Below are 21,868 nucleotides of genomic sequence, written 5' to 3' on the forward strand. Positions count from 1 at the left end.
TCAATCAGCTCCACTTTTTCTATCACTTTTGTACATGTTCTTTATAAAATATATCCAAACTTGACAGAATTTTTTTTTCCTCTGCCTTGGGTAAGAAATGGTTATTTGAATTATTATGTCTGAGGAAAAGCCATTAATGCTCTCACAATGTCACTGTTGTCAATATCACACTCTTCTTATTACCATCAAATTGAAATTCCTGGGATATCACACAAACAGACTAAAGAGAAAGCAGTTGCTGAGGATATTTGCTTGCAGGAGCGGTTATCGGGTGTCTGTCATCACCTCTATGTGCGTCATTCGAGGCCCAGCACTAACACTCCTGCGCACCGTATATCTGACTCCATATTGATTCCAATCTGTCACTGTGAAAAGGTTCAGACTAATCAGGCTTCATTGGTCCTTCATTTTTAGTGTATTTAACTTCCATTATTTTTAGTGGTGGACATTTTAGTTTAGTTTTGTTTTTATGTTCATTTTTAACCGGCGAAATTTGCATCAATAATGTTAACCTCTTGGAAGAACCCAGATCCAAAATTTTAGATTTGGTTTCCTCCTCTTCATTAGGTTTTAGCATTGGCTTACAATGGGATTGATTAGACCTCTGAAATGCTAACAGCAATAAAATCACTGCTTTGCTACTTCAGGCAGCACCTCTCTAATACGAAAATAGGATCTTCTTTAGACTTGTGTCATGGACATTCCTGGACAGAACAATTAGCACTTATAAAGAAAAACACATTTGTCACGACATTCACTCTAGAAGGCCTGTTTGGCTTGTCACAAATGGCTGGCAGGTTGCGTATACTCAGGGTACATATTAATAAAAAAAAAATAAACCATCATAACTGGTGAACTGGTTTTCAGTGTTCACTTCTGCTTGTAGCACACTGTTTATGCACCAAATGAAGCCACAAAGCTCTTTATAGAGGTGAGAACTGAGGGTAACATGTCTTATTTAGCTTTTGAAGAAACCCGCCGGGAATCACAATGGAAGTCACTGTCTGAAATGGGCAGTTTTACTCAGAGTATCCGTAGGAGTCAGTGGCTGAACTTAGTGGTAAGGAAATAGTTTCAACAGAACTCAGTGGTTCAGCTGGATGGCAATGAGGCCTACACACTGGGAAATAGTGAATGAACTGGGAAGAGAAAAGACTCTCAAACTAACTATAAGAGTCAGAGGTTGAATGAAATCTTAATGAAGACCTTCTCAGAAAGAGTCAGTGGCTGAATGAAGACACGACATAATCTGCTCACATTTACAAATGTTTGTACAAAATGATGTACAAAACAGGTCAACCTAACTGAGTAAAGTTCAGTCTTTGAGAAAATTTGGGAAAAAGAGTCACAGGACAAGGTTACACAAATTGGATGACTACAAGTGAAGAGCTCAGAACAAATGCAAGCTGGTTATACTTCCTTGGGTACAAATGTCTAATAAAGCCATTATTAATTAGACAGAAATTCACCAAAAAATGCTTCTAAAACACAGTAAGGGAGTCAGGAGTTTGAATGGAGGTGTGCAGCTTGTTCCACCAGCTAGGAGCTACACATGAAAAGAGTCTGGATTGAGATTTAATGCCATGCAGAGGAGATGTCACCAGACATCATTCAATAGTAGACCTAAGTGGGTGAGAAGGACCATAGGACCACACTATGTCTCTCTCTATATATATGTGTGTTAGCCCACTAACCGCTCTGTAGGCATACATCATGGATTTGAAATGAATGCATACTGTTGCAGGGAGTCACACATTTTTCCAACTTATAAACATCTGTAACTCCAAGGAGTTTGATTGAGCCAGCAAGCTTTGGTTATTCAATGCAAACATCAAGTCTGTCTTGGAGCAGAGACATGGAGAATAGCAAAGGCCAATCTGAAGAAAACCAGACCTTCATCAATTACTGCCTATGCAGTATTCTGTAGATTCACTGCCCAAAGACCATCAGCAATGTGGAGTTGTGACAAAAATCTCAGCAGCACCCTATACCGGATGAGATCTTGAGGATACTGGGGGGCTTGGTCACACCCTAACAAAGTCAAGCACTAACATCACAAAGCAGGACTTAACTTAGAACCCTCAAGGAAAACATAAACAAGGATGGCTGAGAAACACTTGGTGCAGAGACCTTGACAGAAATATCAAAGAGCTGGACTTGTTATGGGGGTATCTAGAGGCAGCTGCTCAGCACAGAAGTCACTGGTGAATGATCATTGATGATTCTATTCTCCATGAGGGGTGAAGGGCCTAAGACAAGAGAGACTGGGAAAAAATGTAGTTATTTGAAAAGAGGAATGGCATGTGTTCACCTTGGCTGGTTAAACACAAAATGTGCTGCTGCATTTTAACTCATCTGCAGTAGCTTGGTAACACATGACGGTACTCCTCCTACCAGCAGAGAGTCGCAGCTGTCCAGACATGACCAAGACCAAAGCCTAGACCATGAGTTGAGCTACATATTCTGTCTGACAGGTGTGATCTTGTGGATGTTGTATGGACTGAGACAGTATTGCCATTGATGGATCATCAATAGTCATCATCAGTAGTCAATAGTGATCATCAATAGTCAATAGTATTGCCATTGATGGATCATCAATAGTCATCAATTACCACCTCCATAATGCATACTAACTTGGCAGGTGTTAGCATTAATGAGCCAAGATGAACAGAGATGGAGTGCTGAATATACATATGAACTGGGATGACAAGGATGTCCGTCTTTGTCAGGTTGAGCTTGAGACAGAACCAGTGTGTAGAATCACTTTCGTAGACAGTGACTTCATGGCAAGTGAAATCTGTTCAGAGTCCTAGTAGGGGTCAGCAGCAGAATTGTGAATTGAGGAGTCCTGTTCAGAATCACACTTGGAGTTGTTGACTAAGTATAGAAATGAGATGGAGCTAGTGGGTAAGATGAGTGGTAAGGACACATGCTCAGAGTCCCATTGGGAGTTAGAGAAGATACTGGGAGGTGGAGACTTGCTTAGTGTCACAAACAGAATTTTGGTGAATGAAGTGAAAGCAACATTGTGAATAACACAAGCAACTAAGTGTTATGGAAGAGGCTTTGCCTCAGGTGAGGTGCTATTTATTTTACCTTAATTAATTACCTCAGATGCATTACATAGCATCTACTTATTTCCAACCCTTAAAGTTAATTTAATGCTGAATATCAATATGACCATTACTGCCCAATTGAATACTTGAATTACATGACAGACATCTCATTTTGTAAACTTGACACACATAATATATAAACACTGTAAAATAAAAAAGTTATTGTTTTAATTAAACTCAGTTGCAAGAGGCGTTTTCTCTTGTGGCTTTTTCCGCGTTAATGGTAGATACATTTATCTTTGCACATACACATAGATGCAAGATCCACTTTGTAGCAGTACCTGAATTCATTTAACATCTTTACGTAATGATGATTACAGTCTGCAGACTTCATATCATGGTGCATGGAGACATCTGACAGTTGTTGGTTTTCTTTTCAGAAAGCCGTCAGTCTGTAAAATGAATACTTATTTGCTTTGAACACAGGGCCCTTTCTTTTTCATTTTACTTGGAGAGGCAGAGAACACTTCCAGTGAAAGGACCTCTTTGGTAGTGAGGATGGAGGGGTTTGGTTGCCAACTGCAGGTGTTTGTTCTTAGCAGCACCCATGTGTGCCTAATAAATGGAATGTTTCATTTGAATCATTCTGAAAAACTTTAACAGCAAGAGTAAAGGAACTACTATAATTAGTCTTCTCTGATATTTGGAGAAGTAGTTAGTTCTTTGTGTGCATTTATTTTCTAAACATGTTTTTCCTTGATCAGGATTTATGAGGAGTTAAAAATCTAGCAAGGAATGAGTCAGCCCTGAGAAAAATGTCAGTCTAGCTGAGACCACACTGGCACATACGCACACTCCATCACATTGGGCCAGTTGACTTGACAGCTGATCTTTGGAATATGGGACGATACTAGAATCACTACGCAAACAAGGAGAAAAAAGCAAATTCCAATCATAAAGCACCACAACTGAGATTTGAGGTTCAAGCATAAATGGGTAGCAGTACTACCTGGCCAAAGTCCTTACTCATCTAATGCAAAATGGATAACCTCCTCAAAAATATTCAGTGAAAGTTAAGGGAAGGCATGTATGACTATATCAGTATAAGTATATGTTGAGAACTGCCTTTAACTGATAGAAGGTGAAATCAGGTTTCTAGGTAAATTAATATGATTTGCTGCTGCATGGATGTTAAGCAAAGTGTTTATATTCTAAACTGAAGAAACATTAGACTCCCTGGACCTTTCCATCTAAAGGCTCCAGTTATGCTTTGTATGTCAATTGCCTACTTCTGTCTATTGACCTTTCAAACTTATTTCAATCCAACTGCAGCTAAAAGAGAGGTTCAAATAATTTTTGTAACAGCAGTTACATTGCAGGGGTAACAAACACCCTCTACAGACCCAAATATCACAAGTGGATACATACACATCCACATATAGAAGAAGGGTGATTGAAAATTGATAAGTGATACAACAAACTGAGGAAAGAGGCAGGTTTCTAGGGATACCCTGTAGCATTTAATTTTGAGATTACCATGGCTAGGGGTCTCATGGGACTGATTACCACATAAGAGTTTTCTTTGGCTGCTCTGGTTAACTAGCAGCTGTAAACTGGCCCAGAATCTTTGAATGTGATCCTCTCAGTCAGAGCTGATTCCTTCCATATGCCAGAAACAAAAAGCTTTTTGTCTCCAAAATAAGCCCCAAAAACGGCCAACTCCACAGGCAAGTTTGGGACTAAATAGGCCCAAAATGTAGAATCTTCCTGTTAAAGTTAAAAACATTTTTCAAAGTCTCAAAATATCCTAAGATGTCTCTCAAGGGAGAAAAACTTTGAAACTTCCAACTTGTAGAGACATTCTGGAGAGAAAAAACTTTATAAATGTACATATTTATTCAAAAAATAGAAGCTATAGCAAAAATGCTCAGAAGAACAGAAAGGATTTGCGTAAAAGGCAATTCAAGGTAAACAACGATTCTCAAAAACTGAAGTACAATAGAAATAATCATTAAACTTCCATCCATCCATCCATCCATCCATTATCCAACCCGCTATATCCTAACTACAGGGTCACGGGGGTCTGCTGGAGCCAATCCCAGCCAACACAAGGTGCAAGGCAGGAAACAAACCCTGGGCAGGGCGCCAGCCCACCGCAGGGTGCGCACACACACACCCACACACCAAGCACACACTAGGGACAATTTAGGATCGCCAATGCACCTAACCTGCATGTCTATGGACTGTGGGAGGAAACCAGAGCACCCGTAGGAAACCCACGCAGACACAGGGAGAACATGCAAACTCCACGCAGGGTGGAACCGGGAAGCGAACCCGGGTCTCCTAACTGCGAGGCAGCAGCGCTACCCAATGCGCCACCGTGCCGCCCCATCATTAAACTTGAAAATCTAAAAGAAAAAAGAAATACTTACAGAATTCCTACAAATTCAAACTCACTTAGTGAAGAGCTACTGAGCTCTCTTTCCTGGATGAGTAATTAGCCATGCGGTAGGCTCAGCAGCAGTGACATCAGGGTAGCCCCATCTCTTGGGGTAACAACCAAAAAGCACAAGAGAGAGCATTATATTACATATAGACATTAAATTTAAAAGTAGAACAAAAAATAAGAAAAAGTATATAAACACCTGAAAAATCCTTTATCATACACTTAAATAGCAAGAAAAGAATGCAATCCCAAGGCAGGGAAAATAACTCTTGATAAAACATAACACTTTGTCTCTCAATGTCTCACATTAATGGAAAACATAGGAGGACAAAGGTAAAATGAAAGTTACTGGACCATGTGAAATATGAATGACATTAAAAATGTCTGTAAAGTTGTATAGAAGGTTTACCTTTGTTAATTTTGTATTTGTAAAGATTTGTATAATTGTCTCTGTTTAACAAACACAACAAAATGTTAATTTTGTAAGTTCTCATTATAGGCCTTCATTTGGTAGTGTAAGTTGTTATCTATTGTTAGCTTTGGCTTTACATTTTTTGTTCTGTATTCTATGTTATAGTTAAACACATACACACTTAAGTTTTGCTTGAAAGGAGAATTTAGAATGAAACAAAGTGCTGTATGCACAAACCTGGGCTAATCCTCCAGGTTTACCTTATGCAGATTTAAATAAGTTCATCAGAGGTCAGCGGTCATGAACAGCAGCACAAGCACACAAGATTTTTCAAAGACTTTGTAGACAAACATGAAGTGTACACACAACAATCACAAAAGATAAAGATGGAGCAGTTCCATTAGGTAGTATGTATTAAGGAAATTCAAGATGTTCACAGCTAAAAACGATCCACTGCATATCAGACATTACAGAAAAAGTTAACATTTTATTTCTTTTATTGGCTTTTTCATATATTGGCTTTTTTGGTTATTTTCATCTTTAGGACCGCTGGTTCTGGCGCTTGCGCAACAATAAAGTGCAAGAAGGATACCCCATGCAGATCGAGCAATTTTGGAAAGGCCTACCTGCTAGGATTGATGCTGCCTATGAAAGATCAGATGGAAAATTTGTTTTCTTCAAAGGTAAATTTTTAAAATATATATTTTTTTATATTAGATGTTAATCTCCACAATAAACAAACTCAACACATGAGAGGCACCAATCATTATCTTAACTTTGAAATATATGTGAGAGGTCCATTAGAGGTTTTGTTCAGGTGTCCAGCTTCCCCATACAAAAATACAGTAATGAAGCTTAGGGATTTGAATGCACAGGTTTCGAGATAGGCCTTAGGCACACAGGTTATGTGCCTCTCCTCCACAGGTATAGCTGTGAGAGGTGAAGGTGAATTTAGAGCCCTTAAGTGTTACTCCGCATTTCCAGCCTTCTGGACCTAGAACCTTGTGAATATGAAAGGGCTTTAACATATCTAGTTAACTTTGTAGGCCTTTAAATGCCTGTTGTTATGTATTTCTTTCATCCAACCCTTATCTATCCTTCAATTAAAACCCTAGGCTGATACTCTCCACTTAAACTTCTAAAGCTGCATCCACACTTTGTGCTTTAAAATGAAAATGTTCTACACACTAGTGTTTTCACATAATTTACAAAAGTATCTCTACCCAAATTAAAACGATTGGCAAGGCATGTGATGTAGCTGTTTGCCTAAGCTGGGCATGCTTGCATTGGATGAAACAAGAAGAGGAAGTGTTCTCCGTGAAGAGATGTTTAAGAAATTCAATTGCAGAACTGCAAAGACCAATAAATGATTTTACTTTTGTGCATTTATGCAGCATACAAATGGTGCCAAACAGAATTTAGATGCATACGGGTCACATCAAGCACCATGGAAAGCAACTTCTCTGTGTCTGCTGTGTTAAAATATGATTTTCCTTCATGAAGGGTGACCGGTCAGGAAATGAGACAGTTGACCGGGATCAAATCGGAGAGGCTACATAATAAGCACAAACCATGATTAGAATCCATGTTTTCAAAGGTCTATATATTTTATAGTATATTTTATTATTTGAGATGATTACATTTTCTTGATTATCTTATTTTGGTTACAATTAGCGGAATGTCTCAGGTTTACTATTCAGTTGCTTTGAAAAAGCATAACTAAAGTATATCAAAAGCTTATTATAGTAAAATGTATTGATTAAATATGTTAAGACATAACAGAGCACTGAGGTGAGTGCTATACGTCTGAGGTAGAGAAGTTACTTAAACTGCAGGCCACAAAAGAACAACCTTATCCTTATGGTTTTGCCTTCTTTGTCAAGGCCAGCTGTCAGAAATTTCCTCAGTGATCTGGCTGAGGATTTTTCTGCTTGATTTCTAAACTTTTTTACCACTCAACTCCTATGAGTTCACATGCTTTGTCTGTTTTCTAGGCCTTGAATATTGTCAATACATTTCATTCAAGATTGTTTTTTAGGAGAAGCCTATTCTGTTGAGCCAGTGTGGATTGTTTTCTTGACAATGCCTTAAGCTAATAATGAAATATTGTAACCAAGACAGGTTTCAAAGATGGCACTTAGATTAAAGGCTCTGTTTTATTTTAGCCTTTTCAGTAAAGATCTTGAGCAGTGTGAAAAAATACACCTTGCAGTCAGTCTCACCAAGTCTCTAATAGACATGATACATGAGCTTAAAGTGAAGTAAATAAAGGTACACCCTCAAAAGAGTAACACTAGTGACCCACAGCAGAATCTCCTAAGCTCTTTCTTGTTCCAAGCATGATTTTTGTTAAATTATGTGCAGTTTGTCCTCAAAAGGGAACGAATCAGCCATCTATTTATCCATTTTCTAAATTCAGTTAATCCAAGCATAGGGTCAGTGGGGGCCAGAGCCAATTTTGGCAATATCGGATACAAGATAGGAGCTCAGCCTATGTGGGGCAAAAGCAATTCTACAAAAGCAGATGCATGCATTCACCCACAATCTCTTACACTGGGCCAGTTTAGAATCATCAGTTTACCTGGGAGAACCTGGGAGATCAGTATAGAGTAGCTTACTTAACTGAGTGCATTTCAAAGCAAATACAATTGCAAGGTACCTTATAAAACAAACAACAATACCTGAAATGTTAAGAAATTTGACAAGTGAGAGGAGACATTTCAGTCCATCTACTTCATTTGTTTAGCTAATAGCTAAGCTGCCCCAGTATCTCATCTAGATAATTCTTAAAAGTTGTCAAGTTTCCTGCTTCAACCACGTGTCTTTGTTCTTTTTCCCAAGATCTGCTTTACCAATGATAATTTTGAAAACCTGGATTAGGTACCATGCAGTTTCCTATGCTAGAAACTAAACAGATTTAATTCTGAGATACTGCCAGTGTAGGCCACATCCTTAAGTCCTGTGATGCACCTGGCTGCTCTCCTCTGCACAGCTTCAAGTGCTGCTATATCTTTCTTTTAGTGTTGTTACCAAAACTGTACAAAGTACTCCAAAAAGTGCATTTTTCTTCCTCGGTTTATATTGAACAGTTTTTACAATATAACACCAAATTTTATTTGCTAGACCTAAAATGTTATTTATATTGCCAGAAAGGACCTCAATTTGAAAATGTAAATGATACAATCAATGTAAACACAGAGAAAATTACAGTAAAATTTTAAGATGCTCTGAAGAGTCTATAGATGATCTAAATACAATACAAAACAAAAAAAATAGTTAGTAGTAGAGGTGAATAAAAGGAACACCTGCTAGACACCAACATCAATATGCTAGATGAGAAAATAGTGCTAACCACACTGCCACTGTGCTGTTCTTAGTAAAGGTCTTTATTCACTCAAAACCTGTGCTTTTCAAGTTTATTTTAAGAACCCAACAAAAACATATTTACAATTCTCTTCCAATGTTATTCTGTTATTTCAAAGGAATAGTTTATTTTAGTATAGTTGCATTATCTTGGATATGGCAGACAACTCTTCTTACCAAGTTGAAGGGTTCTGCAAATATACATTCAAAAACCCTCTTGCAGGAAGCTAGTGTTTATCCTAGCATCACAGGGTGAAGAATGGAAAAAAATACTAGTTCAAATCAAATTACACAACTCTAGTCCGTAACAATTAAGAGTCACAAACTCATCTATTTCGTAAGGCTTATGGGTAGAGGAACTGGAGTACCGAGAGCTAAACAGACACACATGCATTGACCAGGTGTAGGAGCTTAGACATTTGATATCAAAAAGCTTTACATCACTGACTAATAGAAATGCACTATATGATAGATAGATAGATAGATAGATAGATAGATAGATAGATAGATAGATAGATAGATAGATAGATAGATAGATAGATAGATAGATAGATAGATAGATAGATAGATAGATAGATAGATAGATAGATAGATAGACATATACAGACATTATATTATTATATTATATTATTACATTATAACATGAGCCTTGTAAGAGTTTTTCAATAGAATATGCTACTACTGTTTGTTTTTATCTAAGTGAAGCAACTTGTAAAAAAGCTGAAGGGGTTTGCTGTGTTGTCTTTGACTCTCTTGTGTGGGGGCAGTGATGGATCGCAGCACTGACATTGTTTTACCAGCTCCTTAACCTTGTTTATCCTTCCTGCCGATGCCCCCTCGCATGACTTGTTTAATATTATTACTGACTTGATTGCTTCCTTTCTTACCAGTGTAATTCAGTTCAGTGACATCTCTCAGTGTCAGCAAATGCACGGCTGAGATATTAATAAAGGCTATGTAACAAGCAGGAATGCTTTGTCAGCATGAGAACAGAGGAGCAGAATAATTATTTTTTTCCTCAATAGGAATATTGTGAGGTTAAAAAAGCTTGGCAAGTCATGATCTCTATATTAAACTCAATTTTCTTTTTCTAGGACTGAGTTGGACCCATGTGACTAAGGAATGTACACATATCTTAATGTCAGATTTAAATTTTCCAGTTAAACGCTTATATTCCTCCCTAATGCATAGGTCTCATTTTCTCTCTTACATATCACCTTGCTGTCGAATCTTGTTTTCATTCCAGGAGTGTGTGTGTGTATTTTACAGTTAGTGTTTGTGTGTGCTTGCTGTTTAACCTTGTTAACTGTTTCAGGTGGTCACGGTATATAAGACAGGGAGCCAAAACATCGTGTAGTCATACTATCTCATTTATTTCCCACTGACCTAGAATAATCTAAGTAACTTTGTCAATTTTCCTACATTAATGGGCACAGTGGTGAACCGTAACTTGGATAGAAACATTGAACTGAGAAGGTAACCACAGCCCCACTTTTAGGTGGGATGGGATGCTTCTAGTTTAGCAAAACTAGGACAAAGACCCACAATGAGCTACGGAGTGGTTTTCTGGTTTGTAGAAAGTGATACTATTTTGAGGCAAACCCAGACGGCAGAATGTTAAGAATTTGATGGCAGAGCTTGCCAGCTTGGTATAAAAATACAGTAATTCAATTATTTTTGCCTTAAGTAATTAATTATGGTAGTGAATAATCCAAAAGTTTGACAAAAGTTAGAAAACAGTATATTCTATGATGAAATAAACAAGTGGAACATTCCAGGCAGCACCAGCAATAAGGCATATGTTAAAGAATTTAAATTCAAAGAAGGGATGCAATGTACCTTAAAAATAAAGCCTCATGTACAATAGAATTTTACCATGTTCTGAAAGAAAACCAAGCTGCTAAGCAAAACCTGTATAGAGGTGCATTGTACCTGTAGACAGGACATTTAGAAATTTAAGCCCATTCAGGTGGGATGGGCTGCCTGTATTTATATACCACAAAGCTTACCACCTTTTCATGTCTAATGAAAACTACATTTAGAAATAAGTCACAAGAGTATGAGGAATGCAATATTTTATAGGACAGCCAAATGTATTTAATAGAGGCAGATTCTGATGAGCAAATACTGTCATGTTTCATATTAAATGCAACTGTTCAAAGCAAAAGTCTACAACAGTTCACATAGACATCCACGCAAAAGGTTAATCAAGAAGGCAGGTGTTATAGGCAGCCTGTCTATGGTTGCATTACAAGTGGATTAATGTGAAAGGAAACAGCATACAAAAAGTGAAAGCTCAAACTGGGTTGTTTTTATTGATGTTTCTAAGAGATCTGTATTAGCACTATTCTTTTTAGTAAAAAATTAAAACTCGAATATACAATAGGAATACAATACTAATTCTGGGTAGGGCCTGCTTTTGTTCTCAAAACAGCCCGAGTTCTTTGTGGTATGGATACCTCAAGATGCTGGAAACATTCCTTTAAGATTCTGGTCCATGTTGATATGATTGCACCTTGCAGTTTCTGTATATTTGTCAGCTTTAAGTTCAAGCTGTGAACCCCCTGTTCAATCACATCCCAAAGATGTTCAGTTGGATTCAGATATGATGAGAGGGAAGGCCAATGAAAAATACTGAACTCATTGCTGTGTTCATCAAACCAGTTTAAGACCATGTTTGCTTTGTGACAGGGTGCACTGGCATGCTGGAAGTAACCATTAGAAGATGGGTACATTGTGGCCATGAAGTGATGCACATGGTCAGCAACAATACTCAAATAGGCTGTGGCATTAAAGCAATAATTGATTGGTATTAACAGGACCAAGGTGTGCCAAGAAAACATTCCACACAACATTACACCACTACCACCGGGTTAGTCTGTTGACACAAAGGAGGTGATGTGCATGGATTCATGTTGTTGGCAGCAAATTCTGACCCTACCATCTGTGTCCCTCATCAAAAATTGAGGTTAATCAGACCAGGCTACATATTTCCAGTTCTCAACTGTCCATTTTTGGTGGGCCTATGCACATTGTAGCTTCACCTCTCTGTTCTTGATTCGTCAGGAGTGGAACCTGATATGGTCTTCTGCTGTTGTAGCCCATCTGAGTCAATGTTTGATGTGTTGTGCATTCTGAGGTGTTTTTCTGCAAATCACACCTGAACAGAGCAGTTATCTGAGTTACTGTAGCCTTTCTATCAGCTTTAACCAGTCTGGCCATTCTCCTCTGACCTATCATATTAACAAGGTATTTCTGTCCACAGAATTGCTGCTCACTGGATGTTTTCTGTTTTTTAAACCATTCTGAGTAAACTCTAGAGACTGTTGTGTGTGAAAATCCCAGAGAATCATCAGTTACAGAAATACTTAAACAGGCCTGTCAGGCACCAACAATCACGTCACGGTCTAAATCATTGAGATAACATTTTTTCCCATTTTTGTGTTTAGTGTGAACATTAACTGAAGCTCCTGATGCATTGTGCTGCTGCCACATGATTGGCTGATTAGATAATTACATGGATAGGAAGGTGAACAGGTGTTCCAGATAGATAGATAGATAGATAGATAGATAGATAGATAGATAGATAGATAGATAGATAGATAGATAGATAGATAGATAGATAGATAGATAGATAGATAGATAGATAGATAGATAGATAGATAGATAGATAGATAGATAGATAGATAGATAGATATTCATTTGTTACCAGGGGGAAATTTTGCTTTTTACAGAAGCTCTTTAACTACAAAAAAATTAATACATAAATAGATAGACAAGTAAATAAATAAATATACATACTCTTTGCTCTGTACACACGCGGAATGAGTATAAAGCAAGATAAGAAAAAAGAAAGAAAAGTTCTGACTTGGCTGTCACAGTGTCAGTGAAGCAATTTGCAGATATATTGCTGTTGGTATAAAGGAGCCCCAGTAGTGTTTCTTGACACACTTCTGCTGAATAATCCATTGGCAGCATTATTCATAATGGCACTCAGTTTGTTTTAATTCTCTTCTTTGCTACTACACCAGGGGGTCCAGAGTATGTCCAATAACTGAGGTTGCCCTTTCAATTAGCTTGTTGATTCGGTGGGCCTCTCTTGAAAAGATGTAACCAGCCCAGCACTCCATGGAGTAGAAAATCTTACTGGCCATCACAGAGTTGTAGATGATGTAAAAGATGGCACTTCCCACATTAAAGGATCACAGTTTCCTAAAGAAAAAGAGCTTGCTCTGTCCTTTCTTATATAGTTCCTCTGTGTTCTGAGGCAAGCTCAACCTGTTACTATTGTGGACCCCCAGGTCTACTATTTGTAGGAGTGGACCAGCTCTACATCCACTCAATAGTAATCAGACATAGAGACTCTTTGGTGCAGCGAAAGACAATAACCAGTTCCTTGGTTTTGTTGATGTTAAGATGCAGATAATTCTCTTTGCACCAAGAAACAAAGTTCTCCATCTGACTGCTATATCCCCTTTATCAATACACCTTGTAAGTGCAGAATCATCTGAGAATTTGACCTGGTGTTATGTTTATAGTTTGAGGTGTACAGAGTAAAGGGGGAAGGAGACAGGACAGTTCCATGTGGAGTGGCAGTAAAAAAAAAAAAAAAGTTTGTAATTCAGACATTGCAATTCTGGCAGTTGGAATTCATCCACTTTATTTGCCCAGGGAGATAAATTACATGATCCTTAACATTTATATTCCTCTCTCTGCAAACGGGGACTCAGCAATGCAAATAATTCATTCTGTCACTGACACTTTAATGAGGACTCCTTCCAATCCTGCAGTTATAATATGTGGTGACTTCAATCATGTGAATTTGTAAGGAATGATGACAAATTTCTATCAGTTTGTGACCAGTTCCACTAGAGGAAATATCAAACTGGACCTTCTGTACTCAAATGTTAAAAATTCCTTTAAGTGTAATCTAATGGTTTCGTTAGGCAAATCTGACCACAACTTGATTCATCTTATTCCCAGCTACAAGCCTTCTATTAGACAGCAACCAGTTACCAGAATAGCGAGAAAGTGGAGCTTGGAGGATAAAATGACTCTGAATGACTGCTTACAAATTACAGACTGGGAAAAGATGTATAAGTCAAATGAGGACAATTTTGAGGGACTCTGACACTGCATCACAGACTATATTAACTTCTGTGTCAACACAGTGGTGCCCACAAAGACGGTATGTTGCTTTCCAAACAACAAGCCGTGGATTACTAAAAAACTAAAAGATCTCCTGAATGAGAAAAAGAGAGCATTCAAATTAAGTGACAAAGAGGCTCATACAGAATGTACTAAAGAAAAAGTTAACTGAAAGAAAGGAAGCTTATAAAGCTAAATTAGAAAACAAAAATACTCAGAATAATATGAAGGATGTCTGGAACAGACTTGGTATAATTACTGGACTCAAGCAATCCAGGTCTTAGGTACTAGAAGGGGGTGCAGACAAAGTTAATGCCCTGAACCAATTTTTAATAAATATTCCCTTCCACTGCCACCTTCTTCCAATGACTAATCTCCCCAAAGTATTACTACTACATCAACAACTCCTACCACATCAAATGGAATGGCCAGTGACGAGTCCGTTTCTGGTCATTAGTGTGGACTGTCCGTAACTGAAGACCAAGTAAAAAGACAACTGAGGAAGCTAGACACAGGACAAGCTGCAGGACCAGGTGGAGTCAGTCCTTGAGTCTTGAGGCCTTTCCTGACCAACTTTGTGGTGTCCTCTGTCACCTGTTCAGAAAATGCCACTGCTGTCAAAAACATCCTGCATTGTTCCTGTTCCAAAGAAGGAGACCTCTTCATCTAATGACTACAGATAAGTGCCACTTACATCTCACATCATGAAGGCTTCTGAGAAGCTGGTCCTGGACAATATGAGTCCTCTTGCAGTAGACCTCCTGGACTCACTGCAGTTTTCCTACGAGACAAAGATTGCAGTGGAGAATGCACTTATCTATCTGCTCCACACGGCTTATTCTCACTTGGACAAAGCTGGCAGCACTGTGAGAATGGCATTTTTTGATTTCTCCAGCGCCTTTAATACTACCCAGCCACCTCTGTGAAGAGGTCAGATCAGAAATATGCAGGTAGATGGTGCCCTGGATAATGGACTATCTGTCAGCCAAACTGCAGTTCGTAAGATTCAAGGACTGTGTTTCAGATTAGACTGAATCCTATGCCTGGTTCCTATTTGAGTAGAGTTTGCACATTCTCCCTATTTCTACATTTCCCACAAACCAGAAATGATTCTAAATTGACCATTTTTGTGTGTGTGTGTGTGTGTGTGTGAGAGAGAAAAAGAGAGAGAGTGTGTGTGTATGTGTGTGTGTGAGTAGGAACTGTGATAGACTGCTGCCTTGTTAACCCACAGGGTTCCTGGAACACTAAATTGGTATAAGCAAGTTTGAAAATGTTACGTTATTATATTTATTCTTGATCCCAAAATAAGGCCTAGTAGTTAGCTTGTCCAGTGCCTTAAGTTTAAATCCTACACCTGTTTGTTGTCTGTATGGAGCTGACAAACTCTCTCCATGTTTGTGTAGGTTGTTTTTTTTGAGTAATAGATTAATTAGATTAATTATAGATAGACAGATTAATTTCTATTTTCAAATTGACCACAAGTACATAAGCAGTGCCTGCAACAGACTGGTGCCGTGTCCTAGGATAGTCCATGCAATCCTAAATTGAAATAAGCAAGTTTAAACATATTATGTTACAACCCAAAAACAGGAGGGACATCAAATACCACATAGGCTGTAGAGAATTTAGGAAAAGCTTGAGCAGTTTTCTGAATGTATATTAAGGCAGCTATGTATAGATGTACAGTTAACCAGAAGTATGACATTAAACATAAGATGGAAGACAGTGAGCTAAAGCAAACACAGTTAGAAATAATTATATATCTCAGATAACATTTTATTCTCATCCATTATGAAATATTCAGAAGCAATTAAAAAGTATGTATGCTTGCATTTCACAGTCAAGTCTTTAATTACTTGGCCCGGACTGAACAGTTCAGTGATATGTGCAGTGATGTACCTTTTGGTGGGGAGAAGGGGTACTTTATGGAACAGGGTTTGCTTCGGAACCCTGCAAAAAATGTGAATTGATTTTTATATACTATAAGTCTGCGGTGGGTTGGCACCCTGCCCGGGATTGGTTCCTGCCTTGTGCCCTGTGTTGGCTGGGATTGGCTCCAGCAGACCCCCGTGACCCTGTGTTCGGATTCAGCGGGTTGGAAAATGGATGGATACTATAAGTATTAAGATCTCTGTGTAATAAAAACATTACAAAAATAATAATACAGTACTATTTTGCTTCCTGCGGTACTAAAGTAAAATCTTCCTTTAAGATACACTGCAATGATCCTCCTCCATCGACAAAATCAGAAGATCAGAGAGCCATTTTCGTCCACATAGATTTCTGAATACAGATTTATCCAGAGTGAGCCTGGAAAACTGCTGAGCAGTTTCTGTTGATGCAGGCAGTGTAGCAAATATTTTCAGCAAATTAATCCGCAGTGGAAATGCTACATTAGCTTCAAACCCTTTGAACATAACTAGCATTGCTTGGGCCCAACGCTTTGGGCAGGTGTATGTAGAACAAGATCCTCTCAGTTCTGTCAGTGGACCCAACCTGACAGAGCTTTAATGGTTCTTGACAAAAATGGTGCCTCTCATTTCCTCTCAGAACACAGACACACATGCAGACATGGAGATGCATTGCCAGAGATGTCTGTGGTCTTGGCTTTGTTTGGTCGCAGTGCATTTGAGCTGATAGGCATAAAATGTGGTGCACTGTGAAAAATAACTATTTTATAAATCTCTAAAAAAAATTTCAAAGTGGGTAGTGCCTGATAACCATAACAACCTTACTAGAAAGCAGACATTTTAAGCAACGTGAATATGTGCGGCTTGTACAAAGACTGCACAGCTACCCTAGACATCATAATGAAATACAAATCAGCACGATCAGCAAACAGAAACTTACTATAGATTTTTGTGGAATTAATATCAATAATTATCATAGACCATACTTTACTATACAGTATATTAATATGGGATAATAAACAGTAGCTTACCTGCCTTTAACAAGACATGTTGCTTAACTCTGATTATTCTCAGTTTCTTACAACAAACAGAAGGTACACACTTGGGTCGTAATGAAAGAAATAACCCTGGGGCCAATGAAATGAAAAGGGCCACTCTTTGTGTTTGTCCCTAGAACAGGACAGCAGTAGAGACCTGAGGATCCAGATAATAAGGATGAGAAATGGGATTCAGCTAACTTAAAGACACACATAGCCCATTTACATGTGTTTCAATAACCTAATTATTCACAGAAACCTGGTTTCTAAAATGCCACCTATACCCCTATCTCAATTAGACAAACTGGGTTATTGGACTCTGAGAAACCTGATTAACAGAGGTAGATTTCACCACAAATAATCCAATTATGTGGCCATGTAAACCCTCAGCTGGTTTACTGTAAAGGATTTTCTAGTCTGTGCATTTCCGTTGCACTCTGTAGCCTGCATATGTATTTGCTTCGCACAGTTTTCACAACCCTGGATAGACATGTCCACAAAGTGCATTTCCAGAGATGATCACACTATTCGATCTCCTGGCTGAAAAGATCTCAATATTTCAGAAATCACTAAATGTATGCCGATGAGTTGAATGTACAGTGCTAAGCTTAGAAGCACAATCTTGAAAGCAGTATGGTCACACATTAAAAGTAGCAAGCATTATGTAGTTCGATTACTCTTTAAAGTAATGTGTAACCTATCGCAGACCTCACCACGGTCACACTTCCCTCGTACATATCCTGTACAACTCTTACATACTTCTCTGCCACTCCCGACTTCCTCTTACAATACCACAGCTCCTCTTGAGGCACCCTGTCATATGCTTTCTCCGGGTCCACAAAGACACAATGCAACTCCTTCTGACCTTCTCTATACTTCTCCATCAATGACTCCGGTTTCCTCCCAAAGTCCAAAGACATGCAGGTTAGGTGCACTGGCGATTCTAAATTGTCCCTAGTGTGTGCTTGGTGCATGGGTGTGTGTGTGTGTGTGTGCGCGCGCCCTGCGGTGGGCTGGCGCCCTCCCTGGAGTTTGTTTCCTGCCTTGCGCCCTGTGTTGGCTGGGATTGGCTCCAATAGACCCCCGTGACCCTGTAGTTAGGATAGAGTGGGTTAAATAATGGATGGATGTGCATGTAAAGAGTCAGTGAAATAGGCAAGCATTATATACAAACTGTTGTCAAGACCACTTGTGTCAAACTGGAATCAATTAGTTGGAAAGTACATGGGTAAAATAGTAAGGCAAAAATGGAGTCAGAGGGACATAAATGACATGTGTCGTGTAAGAAATGAAGAAAGCCAGGACACCACAAAATCTCTAAGTTGAAGTTAAACATGCTAGCCCAGGGGTGGGCAATGTCGTTCCTGGAGAGCCGCAGTGGCCACAGGTTTTCATTCCAACCCAATTCCTTAATTATAAACCAATCATTTCCAATCTCAGACCTTATTAAATTGTATGGCCTGTTAGTCTGCAATGTAAGGTTCTTATATTGTAGATTTTTTCCTTTCCAAGTATTTCATCTTGCCTGAAGAAGGGGTCTGAGTTGCCTCGAAAGCTTGCATATTGTAATCTTTTTAGTTAGCCAATAAAAGGTGTCATTTTGCTTGACTTTTCATTCCTTTCCAAGGATATCATCAAAATGATTTGAAGCCTAAAACGCATAATTTTCAGTCTGTCACATTTTCTATTAAGTGTTTTAATAAATCAAACAGTGCACGATGAACACACAGAGATGTAAATCGAAACAAGCTAGATGGTGAACTGCTGACTGCTTTGTCATTTACATTTTATTGCTAATAAGGAGCCATTAAACACAGTGATCCTCTGGGTGCTCCAGCTTACTCCTACAGTCCAAAGACATGCAGGTTAGGTGCATTGGTGATCCTAAATTGTCCGTAGTGTGTGCTTGGTGTGTGGGTGTGCGTGTGTGTGCGTGTGTGTGTGTGTGTGTGTGTGTGTGTGTGTGTGTGTGTGTGTGTGTGTGTGTGTGTGTGTGTGTGTGGCCTGTGGTGGGCTGGCACCCTGCCTGGGGATTTGTTCCTGCCTTGTGCCCTATGTTGGCTGGGATTGGCTCCAGCAGACCCCGTGACCCAGTGTTAGGATATACCGGGTTGGATAATGACTGACTGACTAAACACAGTGAATGCAGCTGTTTAAGATTGAAATAAGCAATTAAGGGTGGGGAACCTTAACAAGCAAGACCACTAAAATGAGGCATCAAAATGTCACGTAAGCAATAAGTGCTTCATCAGCAGTAATTAACTTCTCATTAAGAAACTGGTTTGGAACAAAAACCTGCAGCCACTGCGGCTCTCCAGGACCAACATTGCCCACCCCTGTGCTAGCCGATGAGCCTTAGGCGAGGGGGCTTCATTTGCATTCAGGAAAAAAACAGGTGGCACTCTCACTAAGAAAGGGTACGCTTTAATGCATCTGAACTACTGTGTGACCAGTTGTTGTCATCATGACATACACTAGAAGTGGTCAAAAGAACAGCAGGCTGGTGTATTCCTGGACTTAAAGGCTACCACAAAAACTTAACATCTTTAAAATATTCAATGGCCTAACAAAATCAACCTAACAAACTTGCTTCAGCTTAAGAGTGAAATGCACAGTTGAAGATATTTTTGGAAAATGAGGAGTAGATTGGAGCAACACAGTTTAGTTATAACCTTAAGCTCTTATAGACACAACTATTTTAAATCCAAGCATCCAAATTTCATATAAGATTCAGAACATGTTTGCTGAAACCTCATGAAAGAACAATGCCACTATTCAAGACTATGTGTAAAAAGATACATTCTGCCAGAAAGGCAGAAGCTAATAAGTTTGGAAGTGTTGCAGGGTGCTATTCATCATGAATGAATTAGACTTTGTAAGGAAAACAGAGAAAATGTCACCTTGGAGACAATCTTTAAACATTTCCCCTTTACCATAAGTCTTTATTTGGCAGGCCTCTTAGGGATATTGATCACTGTTTTATATTCAGGCCATGTGTGCTGTCAATATGTGGATAAGCAGTGCCACCCTCCTCCAGTAACAGCAGCACAACTGGCTCTTGTAGGACATTATTCTTCAGTTTCCCAGGCCCCTTTACATAATTCATTTAAAAAAAAAGAAAATTCTGTTTGTTGTTCTGAAATTAACCTTGGTATATGGAATGGAATCAAGGACTGATTTTTTTGGCTGACAAAACTACGCTGGTATGAATGAATACTTGAGGCATGCACATCACTAATCGGAGGTGCAAGTCTAACTAGGCTATCATGACCCAAGGAACCTCTTTAGTTCTTCTAAGCTGACTTCCTTATCAGCTCATGCATATCTCTGTATCACAGAGGAATCCAGATTCAATCCTGGGGTACCCCTTTACCTGCAGCTTTTTGTTTCAACTACTTCCCTTATCAGAGAGTCACTTTATCTCAAACTGATCTAGTCTTTTTTCCTTCTCTTATTCTGCATTCAGAAAAAGCTTAGTAGTCTTACATTTATATATTTCTAAATTTAGAAAAACTCTTTTGTCATTTTACTATCAATTCAGCTTCTTCCGTAGAATGTGTTCCCTTAATTTTATCTTAATAATGACAAGAGTAGCAGTCAAATGACAGAGAAAGCTGAAAGACTGTAGCTATGTCAGTGTCAGACCCACTAGCTTTTTCACAAGTAAATGAAGGCTTAAATAACAAGAACACCCAGAAAAGTAGCGATCATTATAATGATGACGCAACTCTTAAAAGACAAATAGAAAATTGCTAAATTATCTGCATATAACAAATACAAATGCTTGCTATATTCCAATATATTGTACCCTTTTCCATATTTGTCAATATGTTCACATATCCTGAACACTTAGAACAAGCTGCATAAACTGATAGAGAAGATAAGGGAGTACTGCTGTGCTCAGTGGGCTTGGTGCAACCAAGTGCATGTCTGCCCTGCTTTCTGTGTCTTTCATGGAGATCCTTTGAAACCAAGCAATGGCACCCCAGAGCCTGTATTTATCAAATGTCTCAGAGTAGGAAAACTGTCCTAACTGGCTTAAAAATCTCAGAGTGATGCAAAGTTGGTCTTAGGAGTAGGAGTAAAAGTATTTCATCAAATGTCCTAACTTAGGAAACTACTCCTAACTTCACCATTATTTAGGAGAGCTGGTGAGCTATCTTAACTTGCTAGGAGCTGCACGAAGATGGTGTTCGACCAGAGATCAGCACACACATCTCAGGAAAGACAGAATGTTTTGGAAACGCTAGACAACAATGAACTTGTAAGAAGATATTGATTTGACAGACAAATAATAATATTCATAATAGATCTTGTACATAATGTAATTTTTACATCTATGCGGAGAAGACATGCGCTGTCAGCCAAAACAAAAGTGTCAGTATCACTTCATGTAAAATGCAGCTTTGCAATAGCAATGATTTGGGTATGTCACAACCAATCATTTCTCCAACTGTACACCAAACATTGAAACCCCTTAAAAGCAGAAGGTA

At 38.7% G+C, this 21,868-nt stretch overlaps 1 protein-coding gene across 1 annotated transcript in view; it reads left to right on the top strand.

Moving 5' to 3' along the window:
• mmp24 (matrix metallopeptidase 24) overlaps positions 1 to 21,868 on the top strand; it is a 149,940-nt gene that overhangs the window by 118,028 nt on the left and 10,044 nt on the right. The window contains exon 7 of the mRNA XM_028810610.2: positions 6,459 to 6,597. Coding sequence (XP_028666443.1) covers positions 6,459 to 6,597 — 139 coding nt within the window. The remainder of the gene's footprint in view (positions 1 to 6,458; positions 6,598 to 21,868) is intronic.

Source organism: Erpetoichthys calabaricus, chromosome 10 (genome assembly GCF_900747795.2).
Source record: "Erpetoichthys calabaricus chromosome 10, fErpCal1.3, whole genome shotgun sequence".
Classification (NCBI taxonomy): Eukaryota; Metazoa; Chordata; class Cladistia; order Polypteriformes; family Polypteridae; genus Erpetoichthys; species Erpetoichthys calabaricus.